Below are 24,858 nucleotides of genomic sequence, written 5' to 3' on the forward strand. Positions count from 1 at the left end.
TAACACTAATGAGACTTTCCTGGTGTATTTTAAGGGAGAGCAGCGTGAACAGGGGTCTACGGTTCCGTGTCTCAGAAATTAGAGCGACGGGAAAACTGGTTCCATTATTTGAGTCAGCCGGTCAAATGCACTCAGAAATACGTCTAACATTCGGGCACCAAACCGAGTGTTGGCCAGTGTAATATGCAAGCTATACCTGTATTCCTTAGTTCACATCATCCTCACCACAACAAGAGCTAGGCTTTATTTCTATTTGTATCCAGCTGATTAAATTGAAAAATAAAGTTTAAGGAATTTGCTCCAAGTTAGAGTCAGGTTCTAAACAAATAGATGAAACTCACTGCCATTGGGTTCATTCCAATCCAAATTGGTCCTGTAGGCCAGGACAGAACTGCCCCTGTACGCTTTCAAGAGAGCACATCTTTCTGGGGTAGAAACCCTGTCTTTCTCCCAGGGAGCGGCTGGTGGCTTCCAAGTGCTGACCTTGCAGTTATCACCCTAATATCGATCTACTACTCCACCAGGGAAAGACTAAACAATGCGTTAAAAAATAATGGATTAGCATTTTATTCTCAGATGGGGACTGATATGTCATAGAAGTTAGGCAGTTTTGCTCGGCAGTCCTAAATCAGCATGGAGAAGCAGGAAGGGCCAAAAATATCACTTTTTTGAGTGTGGGATATTATTGCTGGAAGTGATTTGACTTCAGAAAGTTTAGAAAAGCAGACCTGAAGTGCTTAATAAGGGTAAAAAAGAAAAAACACAAAAATCAATAGGAAAAAACAAAACAAGACAAAGACTTTCATGCCGAGAAAACAGACTCTGGAAGCTACCAAGAAGGTGGTGCAGTGGTTACTCACTGGGACACGAGTCACAAGGTCAGCAATTTGAGACCCCCACCCAGCCCTCTGCAGGAGAAAGGCAGGGTTTTCTAATCCCATAAACATCCCATATAGCCTTCATAATTAGGATATTAAAGGAAAACTACAAATGGCTCTGTCTTTCTGTAAAAACATTGTAATATAGTTTCATCACACTAAAGTTTCATATTGCTGTTTTCATATTTTCTTTGCTTTTTGTGGTATGTCTTAGTTCGGCAGGCAGTTTTACCTTAGTGAAGTAGCTTTAATTTTTTCTTACCTGTGTCTAACTCAGTCACTTAAAATTTCAACCTGTATAAGTGAATGTTCCATGTACTTTAGCTGAACAAACTTTTCTTTATAAACATATTTTCATTTTCTCACTATTATTTTAAATTCTATACCACTGGCTAGACTAATAATTATTATCAGAAATACCAGTGTCCCCTGTAGGTTATTTATGTTATTTTCAAGAAGCTGATAATACTGCCTCTAAAGTGGACCAGGGAGATATATATATCTTTATCTATCTATCTATCTATCTATCTATCTATCTATCTATCTATCTATCTATCTATCTATCAATCAACTTTAGATATTTTTAATAGATTTTGAGCTTACACATAACTGTAAGCCATAATTTAAGAACAATTTGTTCTTGTGATTTGATCCTGCTCAGTATTTGCCCTCATGAAGTGATCATGGGGTACTATCGCAAAGTGTGGTCATGGGAGCAGCTGGTGTTTAGCTATCAGACTATCAGAAAGACTAGTGGCTGCAGTGCGAGGTGCCAACTTGGTTCACATGGAAGTAGCACACCAGTCTGTGTGACCCATGGATTGTAATAATAAAATATAAGACTAGAAGAGGAAATTTTAGCAGAGCTTAAATTCTGAGCAATGGTTTGGAGAAAGCTGTGAATCACAGTGAAGGCCCAAAGTCCATCTGCAGAATCTCCACATGGATGAAGTCTACATGGAACTCCCTGGGATCATTGACCAGATATGTGAATAGATTTGTTTTCAGACAGAGTGCATGGGAAAATGGATTATTATAGATTAAGCTTAAAATTTAACATATTTTCCTTTTGACCCATTCTTAACTTGCTCTAGTTTATACACTCGAGTATAAGCCTGAATATCAGCCAAGGCACCTAATTTTACCACAAAAACTGCGTTAAAAAATGTGCTGAAAAACTTGGCTTATTCCCAAGTATATACGGTATATTATTTTCTGCTTCCTTTTGGATTAAAATGTATCTGTGTTTTATTTTGTTGGTTATGGGGTTCTTTAATTGGTATGATTTTCATTTTATGAAACACAAGCTAGGTGGAAAATCTATGGAGACCGTAACTCGAGTCATAGGTCCTTAGGATTATGACAGGGAAGGGTGGGGGAAATGAGAAACCAATAACAAGAAATACAAGAATGAAGGACATATCTAAAATGGATTGTAGTGATGATTGCACAACTTTGAAAAGCATATTTAAACCACTGGGGGGATCTAAAAATGTCTAAGGTAATATAAACAAAAATCAGAAGCTGATTCTTTGATATGTTATTTTGCCATATAAAAATGGTTGATTTAGAAACAGTAAATATTCATAGATACTTTACTGACATAGAATTTCACAATACTTTTTTACTTCTAAAATTCATAATACCTGTTCATCTTGTATCCTTAAATTTTCACTTTCAATCCTTTTAATTCTATGCAGTTCATGTAAATATACATTTTTCTTTTCTAACCAGTCCTATGAAAACAAGGAAAAGGTTATTATAGTCAGTGTTTCCCAAATGAATTTTGCTTTTATATTTTTTATAAATTGAAATTGAATAGTTTCTTTCTTTAAAAAGCATACACAATCATCTAAACCAGATGTAAAAATAAGTAAGCTATTTTTAAAAGACTCTAGATTATTCATATATCACAAAGAATGATCTTTTACAATAAAATTCAGTATTAATCTTCATTCCTGATTGCACTACTTAATTTTTTCGGTAAACTTGATAGTCTTATGCAAATTATTACGTAAATTGTTCTGCCTTACCTTGAAATTTTTGAAATATGTTCCTTTTTACCTGATAAATAGCTGCCCTTATGTCATCTGCTTTGCTAGGCTCCACATTCTGTTTCTGCGAAGGCTTTTGGTCCAAAAATTTCAAAGTTCCTAAATAGTGAGAAGAAGTAGTTGCCGGTGGAGTTTTCCTTACAGAACTGGATTTCTTTAAAAATGCAGAGGTCATTAATCTGAAAAGAAGCAAAGAAACATAAAAACAAACAATATAAAAGAACGATTAGAATTAGCCACTACCACACTTGTAACTACATTATTTTAATTAAATATAATTCTATTAATAATGGTACAGATCAAGTATATAACAGGTACTTGACACAAAGAGTCATTATTTGACACCGTTTCACTTAGGTAACCTTACATTCTATCTTTCTACAATGAATGGTCTATTCAGATACTTGTAATTATACCATTTAGGAACGCATCTTCAATGGCCTGCAAAGGAATAGTCGTTAAGTGAGGCTTAATCTGTCTTTGAATAATTCTGTTGCATCCTAAACAGTTCTGAAAATAAAGGTGGAAAGAGGAGTGACCTCTGCGTCGGGGTGAAGTAGTTGAATTTGGCCCACCATTTTAAAGTAAAGTTTTATTATAACACAGTGATGTCCACTCACGCACTGCTTTCCTGGAGCAGCAGAGCGGAAGAGTTACCACAAAGACTGTACGCTTCAAAGCCTAAAATATGTACTATCTGGTCCTGGGCTAAAAATTGGTTAACCCTGCTCTATTTTATTGTAAATCATTTGATTAATGAGAACTTCAAAGATTAAAAAGGTTTCCATGAGCATTTATTATTTATGCATGTTATCATCGATGTAGATAAAGCTGTTGTTTTAATAACCAAAGTTAGTCCACGGAACACGAAAGCTTTAAGTATATTTTTTTTCATGTACTTAATCAGAAGTACCAAGGAGCTTCAAAACTTTCATGGAAAAATTCCATGTCTTTTAATTCTATCTTCCCATGGACTGTTTGAACCTGCCCCGTCGAATGCTCACCTCGGGTTCCATTACCACAACTATCCATCCACCCACAGCCATCAAGTTGGTTCTGACTCACAGTGACCGATGCAGTGCTTCTGAGGCTGTACATCTTCACAGCTGCAGACAGCCTTATCGTTCTCCCAAGGAGGGGCTGGTGGGTTTGAACCACTGACCTCAGGGCTAGGAGTCCAATGCTTACCCAACAGTGCCACCAGGGTTCCTTTACTATATCCATCACAACAGGAAAAACAAGAGAAAGGAGCTCTCGTCCAAGAGCCCTATAGAGCGTGAAATATCTGCAGTCACTGAGGTCAGGAAAGAAGGAAACATTTCCCTAAAGAATAAGTTCTTGTCGACCCAACAGCATACGCACTCAAGGCATTTACAAAAACAACTAGTGGTAGATTTCACCGTTTAAAAAACCCTTTATTTGTAAAATAGCATAATGAATTCAGGTTTTTATCATGAAGCTATCCATCTGTCTCATGAGGTGAGGTCCTGAGAAGACATAAAATATAAACTCACCACCCTGGGGTCAAATAGGACTCAAGGTGACATTGCAGGACAAAGCAGAACGGACTCTAGGTTTTGGAGGCTGTAGCTCTTTAGGGGAGTAGAAATCCCCCATTTTTCTCCAGAGGAGTGGCTAGTTATTTTGAATGCCAACCTTGTAGTTACTGTATTTACTTGTGAATAGCCGAGTTTTTCAGCACATTTCAACGCAGTTTTTGTGGTAAAATTAGGTGCCTCCGCTGATATTTGAATCAGCTTGTACTCAAATATATACGGTAACAGCCCAACAAGTACCCGTGACACCAGCAGGTCTCCTTGATAAGAAAACTAAACATCATCATATAGGATTTCCTTTCTAAAAACTGAAACTTACCACCATCTTTGCTAGAATGAAAATCCACAAACAAAGATGTTGATTACCTGGGAGATGCACTGGATGCTCTGTTATTGGTTGACTTTTCATTCTTCATATTTTTGTCTTCAATTGCTTTCTATTAAACAGAAAAAGTCAAAGATGGATCATTCACGTTAGCTACCACAATTATCATGAGGCCAGGTTGTCAATAAACCAGTATTTTTCTTAAGCACTTAACATGAGTAGGCACTAGGGGAAAATCTCTACTAAAATGCCCATAAAGACACTCACTGTTATAGAGCGTCAACAGAGAGTAAAGTGATATATAAATGTGAAGATAAAGCAAGACACAGTGACAGAGAGTGCTGGAGTGGGGCTTCAGGACTCTCTAAATTAAGATATTCAGAAGTGTCCCCGAGGGGATGACTTCTGAGTTGAGACTCCAATGCTGCCCAGGAAGGGCCTGTCAGAAGAAAGTATGCAGAAAAAAAGAAACAGCTTGAAGCCGGCAAAAGTGTGGTACTGTTTGAGAAAGAGAAAACAGTCGGTGATCCAAGAGCAGAAGTAGATGGTGCCTGGCTACGATCAGTGCTCTGAGAGTGAAAGAAAACTCAAAACGGAACACAAGACCAGGCTTACTGGCTCGACAGAGACTAGCCCACACACACTCTTTAGGTCTGGAAATGACCTCACCTGAGTGACTCCACTTTCTGCAAAATGACAGGTCTATAGCAGGAACAATCACACTTGTGATTTCTGCATGTCTTTTCTTTTTTAAAAATCATTTTATTGGGGGCTCCTACCACAATCCATACACACATCCATTATGTCAAGCACATCTGTACATATGCCGCATGTCTTAGAGTAATCAATCAACCACTTATGACCAAAGGGCAGCACCGATCCAAGGAAATAGTTCAAAAAGGTTAGGAATGAAAGGTGAGTGGAAACAAAGTAGAAGGAGGAGTTGGATAGTCATGTTTCATTTAAAACTCTAGTCAAAGACTTGAAACAGGACCTTATCTATAAACTTGATATAAGACTACTGCTTTACATTATGGAAAGTTCTGCTCAGCTACCTGCTTTTAGCTACCACTGCTGTCTGCTTCTCATGAGGGAGCCACAGGACTGCCAACTAATGGCAGGGTTAAGAGAGAATGAGTATGGTCAAGAGAGGTAGAAATTAAAAATACGTACACTATGATTTTAAAAGTTTAATATTCTGGAAACGTTTACTATAGGATCACGTAATCCTAGACCCACAACTTACTTCCATCGGCTCTGCTGCGCTCAATTCTACCTCATCTTCAGCCACGGTGACTCTACTGTTAAGTGCCTTTTATACGATTTATAAAATTTCAACTTTAAAAACTGTTTGCTGTGCTCCTGTTTCATTACAAAGTACCTGAGCTATATAACCACACTGCATTTGAAATACTTTATGAATGTGTAATGTTCAATTGTGCTTAGACACCCTTGAATCAGTTCCAACTCAGGGACCCTTTATACACGGAACAGCATTTTCCCCGTGACTGCTGTGTTTGAGGCCACCGTGGCAGCCACCATGCCAACTCACCTCTCTGAGATCCTTCCTTTTCGTTCACCCTTTATTCGCCCCAGGAAGCATGCTGTCCTTTTATAGACTGGTCTCACCTGACAATATGCCCAAAGGGCGTCAGACAAAGTCTGGGCATCTTCGCTTCTAAGGAGCATTCTAGTTGTACTTCCGACAAAACAGGTTGGTTTGTTGTTCTGGCAGTCTGTGTCACTCTCAACACATTTTGCCAAAACCCAATGCATCAATTCTCCTCCATTCTCCCTTATTTTTATTTCATTTTTCCTAGGCACGTCAGTCACTTTAAGCGCATCAGCAAGTTCTATGGTCTCTTCTGACATCTAGTTTGATCTTTTCTCTCTTTTGTTTAATGACCATTTGCTTTCTTCATGTATGCTCATGTTCTTCATGTCACCTCACAACTCCCATCTGGTCTTTGATCATAGTTCAGGCGTCCACTCTATTCTTGAGATGTTCTTTAAATTCAGGTGGGATAAATGCAAGGTCTTATCTTGAGTTTCCTGGACTTGTTTTTAGTTTATTTATTTATTTGTTCATTCATTTGTTTATTTATTTATAGCTATTTTTAAAAAACATTTTATTAGAGACTCATACAACTCTTATCACAATCCATACATATACATACATCAATTGTACATCTGTACATTCTTTGCCCTAATCATTTTCAAAGCACTTGCTCTCCACTTAAGCCCTTTGCATCAAGTCCTCTTTTTCCCCCTCCCTCCATGATCCCCACTCCCTCATGAGCCCTTGATAATTTATAAATTATTATTTTGTCATATCTTGCCCTATCCGCGTCTCCCTTCACCCCTTTTCTGTTGTCTGTCCCCCAGGGAGGAGGTCACATGTAGATCCTTGTAATTGGTTCACCCTTTCCAACCCACTCACCCTCTATACTCCCAGTATCGCCCCTTACACTCCTGGTTCTGAAGGTATCATCTACCCTGGATTCCCTGTGCCTCCCTCCAGCTCCTATCTGCACCAGTGTACAACCTCTGTTCTATCCAGACTTGCAAGGTAGAATTCGGATCATAGTAGTCGGGGGAGGGGGGGTGAGGAAACATTTAGGAACTGGAGGAAAGCTGTATTCTTCATGGGTGCTACATGGCACCCTGACTGACTCATCTCCTCCTCTAGATCCCTCTGTGAGGGGACCTCCATTGGCCGACGAGTGGGCTTTGGGTCTCCACTCTGCACTTCCCCCTTCATTCACTATGGTAAGTTAAAAAAAATTTTTTTTTATGATGCCTTATATCTGATCCCTTCAACACCTCGTGAACACCCAGGCTGGTGTGCTTCTTCCATGTGGGCTTTGTTGCTTCTGAGGTAGATGGCCTCTTGTTCACCTTCAAGACTTTAAGACCCCAGACACCATCTCTTTTGATAGCGGGGCACCATCAGCTTTCTTCGTCACATTTGCATATGCACCCGTTTGTCCTCAGCAATCGTGTCATGTAGTTTAGCTTTTTATTTATTTCACTCTGAAGTTTTATATGAACAACTTTTGGTCTGTTCTGGCTATGTTTTGCCAACTGATATTGTTTCTCTATCATTTCTTTCCATTGCTTTATTTTATTCCTGTGATTACAACTGGTGAGATCTATCTATACAGTCACTACTTATGTTGTTGAAAAATGGTATTTGAAACAAATACGTAATTCGTCTTGTAATCGCCAGTGCCATTTCTCACACCAAGGTTAGTTTACCACTACTGATCCTTCCTCTGTTTCTAACTTTCCCGTTCTAATGGCTAGTATAACTATGAATGCATACTGCTGGCACAGTTGGTCAAGTTACGACTGAAGGAGATGAAGAACCCCTCAACGTCTTCACTGTTGGCTTTAGTGGTTGGTGTGTTCATATGGCCTTCCTGGTAGGTCTCTGAATACTATTCTGCGGTGATTGTATTCAACTTCAATTTTTCATCTCTGTCATAGTAAAACAGATGGGCAGTTCAAAATGGCCTATACTGATCCACTTCAGCAGACCAATGCCTGGGATCCTGAACTTGAAGTGTTCATTTTTGCCAACTCCCAGTTTTCGTCGATTCACACTTCTTACACTCCATGTTCCAATTATTAATGGATGTTTGCAGCTGTTTCTTCTTATGCTGTGTGCGTGCCACCAGCAGTGACGGTCCGAAAAGCTGTGTTCTATTCATGTCCTTGGACCCCTTCTCCTTGAGGAGGCAGCACTTGTACAGGTGTAATAGGAATGCTCTTCAAGGCGAGCTGTTCATCTTTCGGCACTACCTCTGACGGTGCTGCACTCCTGTGGGTACGGTTTTCAAGTAGCTAAGTTTTCATAGGCTACCTGTGCCCTCTTCCTTGTATGTCTTAGTCTGGAAGTTCCACTGAAACCTGCCTACCTGGGGCAACCGTGCTAGAATGTGTAAAACTAATGGCATAGCTCCCAGCATCAGAACAATATAGATGCCACCACAGAAAACAAATTGATGGGTAACTGCTGGATAGGGTTCTGTAGGTCTCTGGTTTATAAAAATATAGATCCCTGAAATATTTTCTCTGGTCTTTCATGAGTGACAATTATTTTTTTCCAATGCCATCTTACAACATTTTAACAATTTTCCTGCAAATCTTTCGAGAAATATTTATAAAAAATCATACTTTAAAAATAGATGAATAGGATCATCATGATGATCAGCTCCACATTATGAACTAACATCATAATTATCTTAAAAACTCAAGTTTTCATGGGACAGTAGGTTCCATTATATTTACATCAAATCTTTTCTGAAATTAAAATCCTATTGCACTAAGTAAAAAGCATTTGACAATAAAACACTACTGTCAGAAGTGGAGTTTCCACAGATAATTCAAACCTACATAAAATGGAGCATACAAGAATTAAAAGTTCGATTTTAAATTTTAAGTTGTATAATAAAAGTTCTAAATGTATACAAATACCTTTGCAGCTTCCGTTGCAGTGGGAGGGAGCATGACTCTCTCAGATGTAAACAGCTGTGGAGCAGCTGTGAAACCATCCTCCACACTCAGGACGGCTTCCGCCGTTCCTCCTTCAAGAGTGTCAGCAGGCACGTGACTTTGCTTGGCTTTCTCAGATGCAGTAGTAACCAAGTCTATACAAAACGAATTCTCTTCATTGTCTTTTGCTCTCAAGGAATTAAGATTTTCAGTGCATTCTTCAGTCTGATCTATTGTGAGATAGAGCAACAACATTAAAACTCCTTACTGAATTAGCTAGATAACAACTTGTTTTCCTTTGTACAGTGACTGTCTCTAGTCCATTGTGTATGGCACATATTCCTAAAACTCCGAGCCAAACTCAGTGCCTTCGAGGTGATTCTGACTCAGAGCGGCCCTGTATGGTTGAACTGCAGAGCTGAACTGCCCCTGGGTTTCTGAGACTATCAATCACACAGGTCTTAGAAAGCCTCATCTTTCTCTCAAGGAGTGGATGGTGGTGTCAAACTGCTAGCTTGCAACTCGGGCTGAACCCACTGTGTCACCAGGGCAGTAAGGGCAGACCCATTACTTGTTTCAGTGCTCAGCTTTCCTTTTACAGAACTGATGCTAGTACTGCGCTCCAGCACACTGCAGTGCACCAGAGAACTAACACGGCTCACTGTAGGAACCACCGACTTGCAGTTCTGAGAGGAGCAACCCCTTTGGCCACCCCTCTGTCTTCACTGACAAATGTCTCCATCTTGCTGCTTTGCAGGAAACTATTTTGTTTGTTTGTACTTTTTCTGTGGTAAGTAAGATTTCAAAAAAACTTATTGTAATTATAGATTCATATCTTAGAGAATAATTATGACTGAAATGATCATTATTAGATTCTTTAATATTATTAATAAGTACAAGGGGGTACCCCCCAAAACTGGATTTTTTTCCCAAAGGAATGTATTTAAAAATATTTTTTTACAAACCAACCTTATCACCTTCAAAGCACTCTTCATTAACTTAATATATTTGTCAAATCTGTAATTCCATTCTTGGAAACATTTTTCAAACTCATCTGTTGGGATGGCTGACAGCACCTCCCTCGTTTTTGTTTTTTTTCTTTACCTCCTCTACGTCATCAAAGTGCTGTCCTTCCATGTCCCTCTTCATTCGTGGAAACAAAAAGAAGTCACACCAAGTGAGGTCAGGTGAGTGAAATGAGTGGGGAAAGAGAGGCATGATGTGCTCTGTCAATAACTGGCACACTGAGAAGATGGCATGAGCAGGTGCACTGTCGTGGTGGCAAAATGAGTCCCCTGCGTGCCACAAATCAGGCCTTTTTTGTTATAAACTGTAATACAATATTTTCAGAACCTCTAAATGGAAAGCTTGATTCTTCGTCTGATGTGGTGGAACAAACGCGCTAAAAAGCGACATTTCTGTCCTTTGGGAAGTTGATGGGCGTCAAGAATGAGGTATGCCATCACTGACATTTCACTTTTTTTGAAACGAGGAAACCACTCATACACTTGAGTTTGTCCCAGAGCGCTGTCCTTGTAAGCTGTGTTCAACCTCACAAGTTTCTGTGACATTTTTCCAAAGCAGGTAACAGAATTTCACAGCTGCATGCCATCACAAAAAAACAAGGTTAGAGCTAAACTGCTTTTATGAAAAAATTCAAAAAAAAATTAAAAAGGAAAGAAAAAATTCACGGTGACCAGCGAGAACCTTCCCAGGTGACGCCAGCGGGTACAACAACTCAGAGCAAGTCGCTCAATGCTTGCCTAGCAGGAAAACGTGTTCCTATAAAAGTATGGATTGTGATAAGAGTTGTATGAGCCCCTAATAAAATGTTTTTTAAAAAGCTACACTTTGGGGGGTACCCCCTCATGATACACAGTAAAGAGGACTTTGACCCAAAGATTGATATTGTGGATCCACCACTAACCTTGGATATGGTTGCCAATATCCTTACGCTTCAGTTTTCTCATGCGCAAAATTAGCAAAAATGTGCTACCTACCAAGGACTTAGCAAGGAACTCTGGTTGTGTAGCGGGTATGGGTTGGCCTGCAGTTCAAAACCACCACCTGCTCCTTGAGAGACAGATAGACTGTACACTCCCCCCAAAGAGCTACAGTCTCAGCATCCCACAGGTGTGGCCGAAGCCTGTCCTACAGGGTCGCTCTGAGTCAGTAAGCATCGCCTTAGTCACATATGCAGGCTTAGGAAAGGAGCTATGCCTTTTACTCCTTGGTGAGCTACAACTAACAGCTCTCAGGAAAGAAAGAATATGGAATCCTCATCGCTTGTCTTTTCTGTGTGTGTGCCATGACAGCGTTCGAAGCACTTCCCACTTACTAACCCATTAGGTTCTCCCGACAACCTCTAAGTCAGGCTACTCTATTACTCTTTTAAAAATATATTATCAGGCTCAAAGCAAAAGCCCACTGCCACAGAGTCGATTCCAATTCATATTGATCCTGTAAGATGGGGTAGAACTGTTCCATAGTGTTTCCGAGACTACACGTTTTATGGGAGCAGGCAGCTTCCCAGCACAGCAGCTGGTGGGTCTGAACCGCTAAGCCTGCGGTTAATGTGTAACACTTAACCCCCTGCACCATCAGGGGCTCCTTAACACACAGGTTCAGAGATGACTAGCTTGCTCACACAGTAGTGCATGGATTCCAATTCAACTCAGTCTCTTTCTCAAATCCCACTGAACCATTAGATTGTGCTGTGGACTGTGACATTAACCCATTCATAGTAATCCAGAGCCCTGGTAGCACAGCGGTTAAAGCACTCAGCTGCAACTTTTAAGGTCGGTGGTTTGAACCCACTAGTCACTCCATGGGAGGACCTAAATGGCAGTCTGCTTCACTAAAGACTTGTAGTCTTGGGAACACTGTGGGTCAGTTCCCCTCTGTTCTAGAGGGGTGACATAAGTCATCCACAGTAGTAATACGTTTATAAGGCTTTTTGGGTTATTTTGATGAATAAGTTTTCACACTGAGTGATCACTGTGTGTGTCAGGAACTGGGTTAATGGCTGAAGTGCACCGTGTCACTTAGTTGTCACAACAGATTCAAAAGGGCAGCAGCTGCTGTGGTTTTGTGGGGATGAGTTCGGGAGGCTTGCATTGAGCGATCAGGTGCTGCGTCTACACGTACATGAGTAGTAGACTGCAGTTAGAGCTCACTCACAGACGAAGGTTTTTCCTATAAGGACACAGATGATTATTTCTTTTATAAATCACATTTTGAGCTACAGAGGTGTCTCAAACACGTTATGATAATTAAACATAACCACCTGTAATGAATGGCTTTTTTCCAGATTCTGGTGAAAAGGAACCTTCCATATTGTCTCTAAGGGACAGCAACGATGGGCTTGTCAATGACGGGCCCTATTTAAAATAAAATGTGAGTTTAGTATGCAAGACTTGCAGAGGCAAACGCATTATTAATACCATTTCACAACACTGAAATCTACAATAGAAGTTTGCTCCTAAAATACGCAAATTGTCCATATGCTTTACTTTACAGCTCTGATACGCTGGTCACTAAAAGAGTCATCAAAATAGCTATTGGAGTTTTTTAACCAACTGCTACCTCGGTATTTTTTAGGCAATTTTCAAAATTCTCACCGTTCTACGATCAAATATCTTATAAATATTTAAGGCAAAGAGTTGATACCTTTTTCTCTAATTTTCCTTTCTTACCAAGTGTCAAGCAGGCAGTAGGAAAACATTTATATCAAATATTATTCAAATGGAGACAATTTGTAAAAACGAATTTTAGAACACAATCTGTGAAAATAAAGTGGACAGGTCCACCCGAATATTTTAGGAACTATGCATAGATGACAAGCTCCTGAGTTTTTCAGAAAATTGGAGCATTGCATCTGAAAAAAAAATTCTATTTGTTTATTTAGAAAAACCATGAGGGAAGCCTGGTGATGCAGTGGGTTAAGCCTGGGTTGTTAACTACAAGGCTGGTGGTTCTCCATGGGAGAGAGACGAGACTGTCTGTTCCTTAAAGATGTACAATCTCAGACACCTCATGGGGCAATTCTCCTACAGAGCCACTGTGAGAAGAAATTAATTCGATGGCAGTGGGTTAGTAGGAGATTCTGTTTACAGAATCATCATCTTAAATTTGAGAAGTTTAATTTTGGATACATAATCTATTTTCATTTTCTTCCTCATAATATGTTTTAGATATAAGGAAAATTTATACATGTCAAAATGTATAGGTACTTGTCAAAAGGGAGAGAAAACAGCCAGGTAAGTGGGAGAAAGGCTGAAACATAGGAACTACTCTCAGAGACTACAGCTTCAGGAAAGGACAGGAAGTTAGCAGTTTTCATGGAGAGCATTCCCCAAACTGTAGGTCAAAGTGGTAGGAAGCTGTAGCCTTCATTAACTGGACTGAAGGGCTAAAAGATAAAGGACACGCATCTCCAAAGATAAATATAAAATTCATTCCGATCTTTGGTTTGGGGAAAATCTGAGAGGGTCTTATGAAGCTGCAGCACTTACTGATTAAGTGGAGTTTTATTGTACTTGATATCTAATAGGGGAGACAGAGTTGGGAATTTGAGTGTAGCTAGGAAAACACAGCCAGAAGAACATAACGGAATCCAGAATCTCTGCAAACATCATTTATCATATGCAGTTCTCTTCTGAAACTCCAAATTTACTGTCAGTGAGTTGCTTCCAACTCACAGCAGCCCGACAGGGCAGAGTACATCTGTCCATATGAATTTCCAAGGGCGTACATCCTCATGGGAGCAGAGGCCTGGTCTCTCTCCTGCAAGTGACACGCAGCAGCCGCTGAACATGTGCAGAAACAGAAAACTAATAATGCAAAGAGTCACAAGAAAGTCAAGTAGAAATAACTCAGAGATGACTCAGATGTCGTAACAGTAAACAAGAACTTTGAAGTAGCTAATGCAAGGAGGCTCAGTCACTAGATGAAAACATTGATGGGGGATAACCACGTGGGAGAGCACAGCAGCGATGTGTAAAGGTACTAGAAGCACTGCCAGAGTTGAACACTGCAAAAACAAACACAAAATGAACAGACACTACATTTAACATTAGATCAGAGGTGACCGCAATCATTAGGTTGAAGAAAGAGGAGTGTGGATTACTTAATCTCAGAATGGGCGGGGGGAGGGGGCAGGGGAGCGGGAGTGAGTGAGAGTAATAACTGAAGAAATAGGAACAGTGAGAACAGAACACAGAACAGTGAGACACATAAAGCATCCAATGAAGTGTAATGGAGCCCCCCCCCCAAAGGAAAAAAAAACAATGGTAGAAGATAGCTTATAAATATTGAGAGCTCAATGACCTATGATAAATATTTTTTAAAAACGAGACGTAGGAACCTCAGCCAATTTGCTGAAATTCATTCTCTTATCCATACCTCCCACCCCCCGAAATAATCAGTTGCAATTCTCTCTCTCTTCTCAGAAAAAAAAATCAGATGCAATTCTCCCTCTCTCTGTTAGAAATAAACAATAGCAAAAAAGGCCCAAGTCCAATGGTGCCAACCTCGGGATCTAAGCCTTCAGAGAATGATGATTTCTCGGTTTCTAAAAATAAGCCATTCAGTCTTGGGAGAGAATAAGATGCAGAAGGAGAGTCTAATTCTTCACCAAGGATGCTTCCTTTATCTTCTCCCACCATTTCTTTCTCTTCCCTGGGGCTGCTCTTCTTCGACATGTTCCTTGGCAGAGGTGAAGGTTTAAAGTGGGCATCTGCAGTCAGGCTGTTGCTTTCTGGCAAAATAAAGAAACAAGTTCTTTAATATAGTACACAGAAAAAATGCCAATGGTTTCAATTGCGCCTAGGGTCCTCCTTATGTGAATGCATTTTATTTTTATGTCCTCGGGAATCCAGGTGAGACTCTAGCCTTTTTTTATGCAGTGCTGCCGCAAGACACAAAAAGTGATAAGAAAACCTAACAGTCACCCCAAGTAAACGAGTACAATTTGTTTTTGTGAGAAGTTAATACTATGGTTTCACGAATTCTCATATTTAATAGTATTCAAAAGCAATGAACAATTTCATTAATGAGAAGGTTCACCCATTGACCTGAGTACTTAGTGCAAATGCACACATGTTCCTGATATGATTAGAGTTCATTAGCAAGACAATAAAGCTGGCCCAGACCTAGGATTCAACAGGCTAGTAAGGGAGACTATTTTAAACAAATGAAATTCCATGTGCTAATCCATATGTAAAGATAACAAGGCAGCACACAGCAGCTAATCCTCAGTGGAAGAATGAATGCAAAACTAGATGTGTACGTTATCCTTCACTGAATCCATTAAACTTCTCTGACCAGTTGATACAGATTTCAATGCCACTGTTTCCATTACCCCTGAGCTAAAAATAAAGAAAACAGTGCGGACACCTTGCAGTGCTGAAACAAGATGAGGAGTTTTCCATTTACCAGTTATCCATATTTATCTCTCCATTGTTCCATACATGCATTTTCCCTAGCCAAACTTCAGAATTAGACTACTTAACAACGACCTCCTGTGTACCTTTAAGTGGGATTATAAATGCTGTTAGTAAACATTCCACAACCACATCAAATTGGTACCACGAAAAATGTTTCACTGCCAACTTTAACCATGTCCTAATGTCCTGATCAAATATTTACAGAGCCATTCAAAAAATTCCAAAACTTCAAGTCATCCTCAATCCTGCGGTTTCCTCTGCATCAGGAAACCCTACTGATTCTATTAGCTGCACGTCTCCATGGATTGCACTTTCTCCACTCCCACTGTCAACTCCTCATGCTGGCTTTTCTAGATTACTGCCCCAATATTTACAAAGCAGTCGAGAACACGGCACTTCCCTCCTCAAGGCTTTTGGATAGTTCCCACCACCCAGTCTTACAGAACAAAAGCCTACATGCCTTTGACCGATGCAAAAGGCCTGCATGGTCTTGACCCTGGCTACTCATGCAGCCTTGTTCCCTGGCACACCTATTGCATAATCGTGTGCCTACAACGCTGAGTGAGCAACTGTTCTGCAGATGGGTTATGTTGCCCCTCTGCTTCTATCCAATGTCTCTGCCTAGAATATCTAATATCTCTCCTCCGTGCCTAACACACAACTTTCACACCCCCCCAAAATGGGTTCAAAATAAAATTTGCACCTTGCTTAATAAAAGAAAAAATAAATGAAATCAGCCAAGTCTAACGTGTCTTAACCCTTTATGTGACAGAGCAGATCTGCTCCATAGTTTTCTTGGCTGTAATGAAAGCAGATGGCGAGGCCTTTCTTCGTGGTGCCGCTGGGTGGGTGGGAATCGCCACCTTCTAGGCTGGAGCTGTGTGCTGTTGAATCAATTTCACTCACAGCAACCCGCCACATGACCTTACCAAGCACAGCAAGCAGGGATGGGGTTGCCTAAGCTGTAATCTTTATGCAAGTGGAGACCACTAGATTGTTCCTTATGTGCGGTAACTGGTGGGTTCAAACCATTGAGCCTAGTCCTGAACCATTGTCCAGCCCTGCACTAGAATTTCGCAAAGATCATTGATCTACCACACACTTTGGCTTTCTTCTCACTAGTAAAAGGAACTAAGAGTGGTGCTGTCTGATAAACACTGGACTGACAACCACAACATCAGCAGTTCATTACCACCAGCTGTTCCATAGGAAAAACATGAGGCTATCTGCTCCTTCTAATTCCAGAAACCCTATAAAGGATTTTATGAATCTATGAGTTGGAATCGACTCAAGGGTGGTGTTTTGTTTGTTCACAGGCAACTCTGAGACCTGAGTGAAATAATATAAAATATACAAGAGGGCTTCAAAGCGTTCATGGAAAAACAGAATTAGAAGGTAATGGGGTTTATCCGTGAACTTTGCTAAAGCCTCATCATGTGTACACTACATTATCAAGTACATGATGCATGGCAAATGCTCAAAGAGCATGAACAATTGTGGCGAACATTTTGTCCATTTGAGTGTAGCCTGCCTTCCCTGGAGTAGCTTTCCTTTTATTCAATCCACGTGATTAACAAGTACTGCCTTGATTAACAGGGTATTCCTCCCAGTTTATCACAGAATCCCCAATACCCTTCTGGTGCAAAGCAGGAAGTTAGGGAAGAGAGCTAGGACTTTTCTATTGGAGTTAGAGGATTTGAGACCCAGCCTTTAAGGCCATGAAGGTGGAAGGATAGGCTATGGAGACTACTGGTGGGCTTCCGCCCTGTCCAATAAAATGTCCGAGAAAACAAGGGAAAGCAATTTCTCAGACAAGCAATAGAGAACACGGGTGGGAAATGGAGTGAAGAAGTGAAGGGTCAGGAAGAAGAGGGGGCCAATGAGTCAGGGTGGTAGGGCAGAGTAAAATACAATCCTGACTACGTCCAAAAAGTACTGACGCTCTAATGCTAAGCACATCTGAAGGAAGGACATCTCCCACCTTTGCTTAGTAGGGTGACAAATTCCTCTTTCCAATTGAAGCTTAAGTTGCATGACTTGCAACTAGCGTGTGGCTAATGTTGCCACAACGACTGCCATCCTCTCTCGAATTCAAAAGAGGATGTGGAACCAGGGGTATCATTACTGATGTTAGACGGATCTTAACTCAAAAAGAATACCAGAAAGATGTTTATTTGTGTTTTATTGACTATGTCAAGGCATTTGACTATGTGGACCACAGTAAAGTACAGATAGCCTTAAGAGGAATGGGAATTGCACAACATTTCATTGGGCTTATGCAGAACTTGAACATGGACCAAGAGGCAGTTGTGCAAACAGAACAAGGAGCACTGCATGGTTTAAAATCAGCAAAGTTGTTATCTCACCATGCTTGTTCAGTCCGTATGCTGAGAAAATCACTGGAGAATCTGGATTACATACGGAAGAATGTGGCACCAGGATTGGAGGAAGGCTTATTAACAACCTGAGATATACAGATGACACAACCTTGTTTGCTGGAAGTGAGGAGGACTTGAGACGCTTGCTGATGAAGATCAAGGATTACAGGCCTCGGGATGGACTATGACTCCAATATCCTCACAACTGGACCAATCGCTAACATCAGGATAAATGGAAAAAGATTCAAGTTGTCAAGGATTGTGTTTTGCTTGGACCCACAATCAATGCTCATGGAAAGAGTAGTCAAAACGTCAGAAAACATGTTGCATTAAGAAAATCTGCTGCATGAGACTTATTCAGAGTATTGAAAAGCAAGGATTTTTTTTTTGAGGACTGAGATACATCTGACCCAAGCCATGGTATTCCCAATTGCCTCATATGCAGGTAGACAGAAGAAGGACCAATACATTTGAATTATGGTGCTGGAGAAGATTTTGAAAGTACCATCCACCGTGAAAACAAGAAACAAATCTGTTTCAGCAAAAGTGCATCCAGGATGCTCCTGAGAGGCAAGGATGGCGAAACTTTCTCTTACATATTTTGGTCCTATTGTCAGGGAAGACCAGTCTTTGGAGAAGTTACTTGGCGAAGTGAAGGGGCAGGGAAAAGAATAGGCAGGCCTTCGATGAGATGAACTGACACAGTGGCTGCAAACATGGACTCGGGCTTAGGAACAATTGTGAGGATGTGCAGGACTGTGCAGCGCTTTGTTCTTCTGTACAGAGCCGCTGTGGATTGGAACGGACTCGGTGGCACTTAGCAACAACAGCCACCCCCTCCAGGAAGGCTTCCCTGATACCCTACGGTAAAGCCTATTCTCCTGTGGGTTTTCCTGTACCTGGTATAGTCTCACGGGGTTGGGATTTATCTTCTCAATTTTGTATTCTTAGTCCCCAGTACAGTCCTTATAACACAGTACAGCGTAGTGTATTCATACTCAAGAGGTGATTAAATAAATAAATAGATGTTAAACAATAAGGATAAAGGCATTTATTCAGTATACTATATAATTATTTTTAGGGCCCAGAAGGAATTTCAACTATTTGTCCTATTTCACCGATGAGCATAATAAAAAGCAAAGCTGTCTTGTGCCCAAGATCATAAATTCTAGTCAGTAGCAAACCTTGGAGTAAAGCACATGCACCCCCAATTCCACAGGTCATGCGTCTCATCATTTTAATATTGAAAGAAAATTAGCCAGTCTTGCAAAGAATGCATCCTGCAACCACAATTCATCTGCAGCTGCTCTATAGCGTCAGTCTGGTTACTCCACATTTTATAATAGATAAGCAAGAACATAGAAGGCAATCAAGTTCTACACATTTTTTAGGAAGCATTAATTGCTACTCAGCAATATTTCAGCTCGTTAAGAAAAATTAGGTTTCAAACCCTTTCAGAAATTTAAGTTTAAGAATTTCAAGAAAGACCAAGTTAAGGTCTAAAACCATATTTCTTCCTTGAATGAATAATTCATATATTCACGCAATTAAATACTCACTGAATTTTTTACGTTAGGTTTTATCCTAGGTGCGTAAGCACAATGTTTATTACCTACACTGAAAAGCCTGAAAATATTATTTTAATTTATTTTATACAAAAGTTTCACTTCTACAAACATTGCCAAATTATCAGGAAGGAAAAAAAGCCTATTTTAAATGATTTTTTAAAATAACCAAAAATATAAGATTATATACTTAGGGAATTATTATATATTACAATACCCCCAAACTGCCATCAAGTGGATGCTGCTCCTCCTCCCCTGCCATTGGGTTGGTTCCAACTCACTGGGACCCTGTTTCTGGGTTCCAGGATCATAAATCTTTATGGGAGCAGACAACCTACCACCTCCTTTCCAGTAGCCCATGTGTTTGAACCACTGACATTTAGGTAACCATCTGATACAACCCACAGAGCCACTACGGTCTCACAAATAAAACCAGACTCACTGCTAGCAAGTCATTTCTGACCCATAGCAAACCTAAAAGACGGAGTAGAACTGTAGGTTGTGACACCGTGACTCTTGATGGGAGTAGAAAACCTCATCTCTCCCCTGAGAAGCTGATGAGTGATTTTGAAAAGCTAACTTCATGGTTAGCAGCCCAATGCGCTACCCATTACCCCATGGTGCCGGGATAGCAAATCATCATCTCACTGCCATTGAGTCAATGTTGACTCCTCTCCATTCTACAGGATAGGGTCGAACTGCTCCTGTGAATTTCCAAGACTAGATCTCTTTACAGGAGTATTTCTCTGTATTTCTCTCATGAGTAGCAAATAACTAATGCTCATTAAAAAAGTTGAATTGCAAATTTATGTTAAGTATTTACAATCCTGGTGCCATCTGGTGGCTAGAACATCATATGTTTTTATTCATTCTAATTCGTAAGTTTTTGTCATGGATAGATTATTACTTTGCTATCGACCGTATTTTAATTATACACTATCACCCGCCTTGTAGATATTTTTAGCTCTTAAGTGTTCACATTTCTCCTATTTTTTTCCTTCAATATGGAACACTGCACAAATTTGCGTGTCATACTTGCTCAGGGGCCATGCTAATCTTCTCTGTCTCGGTCCAATTTTAGTATATGTGCTGCCGAAGCAAGCTCTACATTTCTCCTACTAACCTAATGAAAAACATTTTAGAATCAAGGTAAAGCATAAAAAGCAAAATCCATAAAAATGTTTCTCTAAGCTTAAATAAAATTCTTCTCGTACGTTCACCATGCTTATTTCCTTAGAAAAAGTTCCAAGAAGCTCTGTCATACAGAAATTAGCTTAAATTTTTTATGGCCACGTGCAACTCACTTCTCCCCACCTCCATAATACCATGGACATCTTGTAGATTTTGAGAAATGAATGATTAGAATCAAATTTTCAAATAAAACGTGTTTCCTTCACTCTCCTCTTTGATTCCACTCCTTACACTGGGAAGGCACACTTTTTTGAAACTCAAATTTGTGTCATTATGTCCTGTGCCTGCATTTTTGTAGCCTTTTATAGCTTAAGAGGTATACACATTAACACTGAAAACATTGTCAGACGGAATGGGTTTGGATCTCCTCCTCACGAGGGCAATGAGGCATAACCCACTTGACAAGGTCACCCGTAACGTACAGATTAGTGGAGTAAGAACGGACATTGATGCGTCTTCCTATAATCATACTTGTGTTGAGTTTATTTTGCTCATATCTTCTCCCCTTTTGAAAGTTAAGATGATCAGGAAAAAGAAAAGGTGGGTCCCTAAAATTCTAAACGCCTAAAGTACTTAGGTTTTGGACAAATACCGTTATCTATGTCTAAATCCCATTTGCATGGTGTTAATCACTAACATACAGTTTGCCAAGTATGCAACATTTGTTATCTGCTACTGAACTAAGTTGGCCAGCCGCATTGCAACCACAGGCACAAGGGACTGCAAGTCTGCTTGTCCCGAGTCTCCTTAAGACGGGCTGCGGACCGGGCCTTCATGAGCCACATGACTCTCGTTAGCTGCTTTCGGATGTATGTCCCAGGCCTCTTTCCCTCATTTCTCATTGTCTGAAAACCGTTCGGCGGCAGAGCAACAGAGATGGCTTCAGTGAAAGGCAGTTGTGACTATCCATGATCCTGTGGCTGGGATTCTAATCCAGGGACCCTGAGTGGGAGGTGACACTGCCACCACCAAACCACCCAGGCCACTACTGCTCCAGGCCACGCTTGCTCCCACGTTGGGGCCTAAAGGCCACACCATATTAGGTACTTCCCCTAACAACCGCTGTTCTCAACCTGTGGGTCGCGACCCCTTTGGGAGTTGAAAGACCCTTTCCCAGGGGTCGCCCGATTCATAACAGTAGCAAAATTACAGTTATGAAGTAGCAACGGAAATAATTTTATGGTAGGCGGTCACCACAACATGAGGAACTGTATTAAAGGGTCATGGAATTAGGAAGGTTGAGAACCACTGCCTTAGAAGCTAAGTCTTAAGGAACAGAGCCCAAATGGAGAATTCCTTTCCTTAACAACAAAATTCTCTTCCTTCAAAGACCTAAATGGCAAAAGAAAAACGGCCAATTGGTTACGCAAAACAATGTTTCAATGATTAGTCACAATGATCCATAACTCTAATCTCTGGAGTATGCGGTGGAGTATAAAGGATTCTGTTGCAGTTCTTTCTCAAAATTGAAGCTGACGATTGCTAGCGTGAGCAAGTGGCAAGCAAGGCTGTACTACCAGGTGTTGCTAGAACTGCAACGATAGGTGAGAAAAACGTGCTTTGGCCTTCAATTAGGCACTAGCTATGCTCAAATGAACAACTGAACGTGTAACTGTACATCCAAAGTATGAGTGTTCTCTAAATCCCAAAGCACACTCACTGCCAAGGATTCCATCACAGAGCTGTCCCAGAGTAGAACGCCCTTCTATGGCGTTCTGAGGCTTTCCAACTTGGAGGGGGCAGAAAGCTTGTTTTCTCCTGAGGAGTACCTGCTGGATTGGCACTGCCAACCTTATGGCTAGCAGCTCAACACATATCACACCCGTTATTCTGATATTTGCCTGTAACATTGAAAAGCTTACATTTTGATTTTCCTTTTAATATTTGCCATATATGAAATAGCTATCATGTATCTGAAAAGGTATTCTGTGACTCATGTTAAAGCCAATTTTCAATAAACACCATAGTAGTATTACTTGAACCAAACAAATTACCTGACGATGTGCTTCTGATTGGAAGAATTCTGGGTTTCGGTTTCACCTTCTCTGCCTCTTTTCCAATGTCCTGGTCTTTATCTTGAGGCTCAGGTAAGGGTTTTACAACAATATCTTCACAGTCATCAGGCTCTGTGTCCTCATCATTTTTCATCAAGGTTGCCGGCTCACCTTTGATTATATCACTGTTTGATTTGTTAGTTTTCAAAAATGATAAGCGTGGGGAACTCTTTTCTTCATCATCTGATATATGAAAGTCATTCAATTTTTTCTTAGTGGAATGCTGCTCATCTAGTGACGCATCAGAGAAATCACCTAAAGATACTAAAAATGTGGATCAAAAATTTGTTTTTAATGGTACACTTTAAAGTGCTAAAGACACAGGAAGCAACTAACTCAGGAACCGGACTACAGCTAATACGAACAACTTGCTTCCATGAAGTTCATTCTAACTCAAAGCAACCCTATAGGTTTCCAAGCCTGTAAACTTTTAAGCGGCAATCCGCCTCATTTGGTGAGTCTGAACTTGGGACCTAAGAATTAGTGGCCCAGTGTCAGACTCAGCGCACCAGGGCCCCCTTAGCACAGACAGGTTCCAGTGGCGGGGGCATGCCAGCTCCCCGGGCTCTGAAGTGGTTGCAAGGGGCTATGCCCATCTCCTGCACCTTAGACAGCACCAGGAAAGCAGGTTTCTCCCTGGCCAATGGTGAGGCTGGTGTGGGAGATTCTCAAGCCAGTGGTTTGGGCCCACCATGCTCACAAAGAGAGAGGGCATTGCCCATTGGCAACACAGGGGCAGACAGTAGGGGAGGCCGGTGAACTGGCTGGCGCTTGACATACTCTGCTTGCACCTCCACCAAGGAGGAGAGGCCTCTTTGGGCGGTGATTAGACAAGGGAGGCCAAGGCAGGGATTAGGACCCACAACCACCAATATCACAGGACATCACACCCCTCCCTCGGATCTGCTCCCCCCCTACACATTAGATAAGACAGCTTTAATGACCAGAAGTGAAATTACAAGGAGAAACAGATACCAATCTATTTTAGGTATAGCTTTAGAGCGCTAGAAAACAGCTTAGGGTTTACATTGGCGAATTTGAAATGCAATTTCCAATGTTATCAATTTATTTTTTTTAAATAATTGCATGTCTACAATATATCAAGTATGTTTGCTCAAAAAAGTCCTTTAACCGTTGCTTAAACAGCCCTAGGACATTTACAACAGAAGTGAATTCCATAAGCCTTAAAACCGAAAATTTGCTAATTTGACTATTTCCATAAAAATGTGGGATACAATTCCATCCAAGCCTGAGTACTAGACTCTACTAATAAAGAATGCTAATTTAACTAACCATTTAACTGCTGCTTCAATTCTCTTTTGACATAGAAATCAGAGTGAGTCATCGAATATTGAAGGGATCAAACATCGAACTTCAAATTTAGAACACATGCTAAAAAAGGCTGAAGTGGTAACACTTTACCAAATCAAGAGAAATCAAAATTAATCAAATAATTAATTACTGCACTGCATATAAAACCTGGGAATCTTTTTTAAATGACATCTAGTATCAGAATAACATGGGTTTCAGGCATATAGGTTTATCAAGCATCCTTGGTGACTGTGATATGTATCAAATTTAGTTCTGTGGTCCCTAGACATCACCTACTTACTGGAGATCCCCAAAGGTTGGCTTTAAAGACAACCTGTTAACTCCCATGTGGCTTTATCAATGGTAGTTAATCCCTTTACTGTACATTTGCTGTCAGTGGATTTTTATTTCCATGTACATATCAGAGTCAACAAAGGACAATCATATAATTTTTTAACATTACAACTGGTGTTCTACTCTTGAGTAGTTACAAATCACAACTCAGTGAACTAATCAATACTGATTTAAGTATTTTTCTTTTTTTGATAGTGTACATGTAAAGAGAAAAACAAAATAATAGTTGACTGTTCCATATTCTCACAT

The 24,858-nt window shown here is 40.4% G+C and overlaps 1 protein-coding gene and 1 non-coding gene across 8 annotated transcripts in view; both read right to left on the reverse strand.

The window, feature by feature from the left end:
* MAP9 (microtubule associated protein 9) overlaps window positions 1–24,858 on the reverse strand; it is a 47,529-nt gene that overhangs the window by 20,116 nt on the left and 2,555 nt on the right. For 6 of the 7 annotated variants that reach the window (XM_075543619.1, XM_075543618.1, XM_075543617.1 and 3 more), the window contains exons 4-10: window positions 22,885–23,208; window positions 14,842–15,068; window positions 12,597–12,690; window positions 9,293–9,540; window positions 4,855–4,925; window positions 2,943–3,111; window positions 2,525–2,614 (exon numbers count right to left, since the gene is read on the reverse strand). In XM_075543619.1, the coding sequence (XP_075399734.1) occupies window positions 2,525–2,614; window positions 2,943–3,111; window positions 4,855–4,925; window positions 9,293–9,540; window positions 12,597–12,690; window positions 14,842–15,068; window positions 22,885–23,208 (1,223 nt within the window). The remainder of the gene's footprint in view (window positions 1–2,524; window positions 2,615–2,942; window positions 3,112–4,854; window positions 4,926–9,292; window positions 9,541–12,596; window positions 12,691–14,841; window positions 15,069–22,884; window positions 23,209–24,858) is intronic. The other variant, XM_075543623.1, reaches the window with a different exon arrangement.
* On the reverse strand, window positions 20,698–20,804 carry LOC142444012 (U6 spliceosomal RNA). Its single transcript, XR_012783707.1, has one exon. It is a non-coding gene; the product is annotated as a U6 spliceosomal RNA (small nuclear RNA).

This window comes from Tenrec ecaudatus, chromosome 3, assembly GCF_050624435.1.
Source record: "Tenrec ecaudatus isolate mTenEca1 chromosome 3, mTenEca1.hap1, whole genome shotgun sequence".
NCBI lineage: Eukaryota > Metazoa > Chordata > Mammalia > Afrosoricida > Tenrecidae > Tenrec > Tenrec ecaudatus.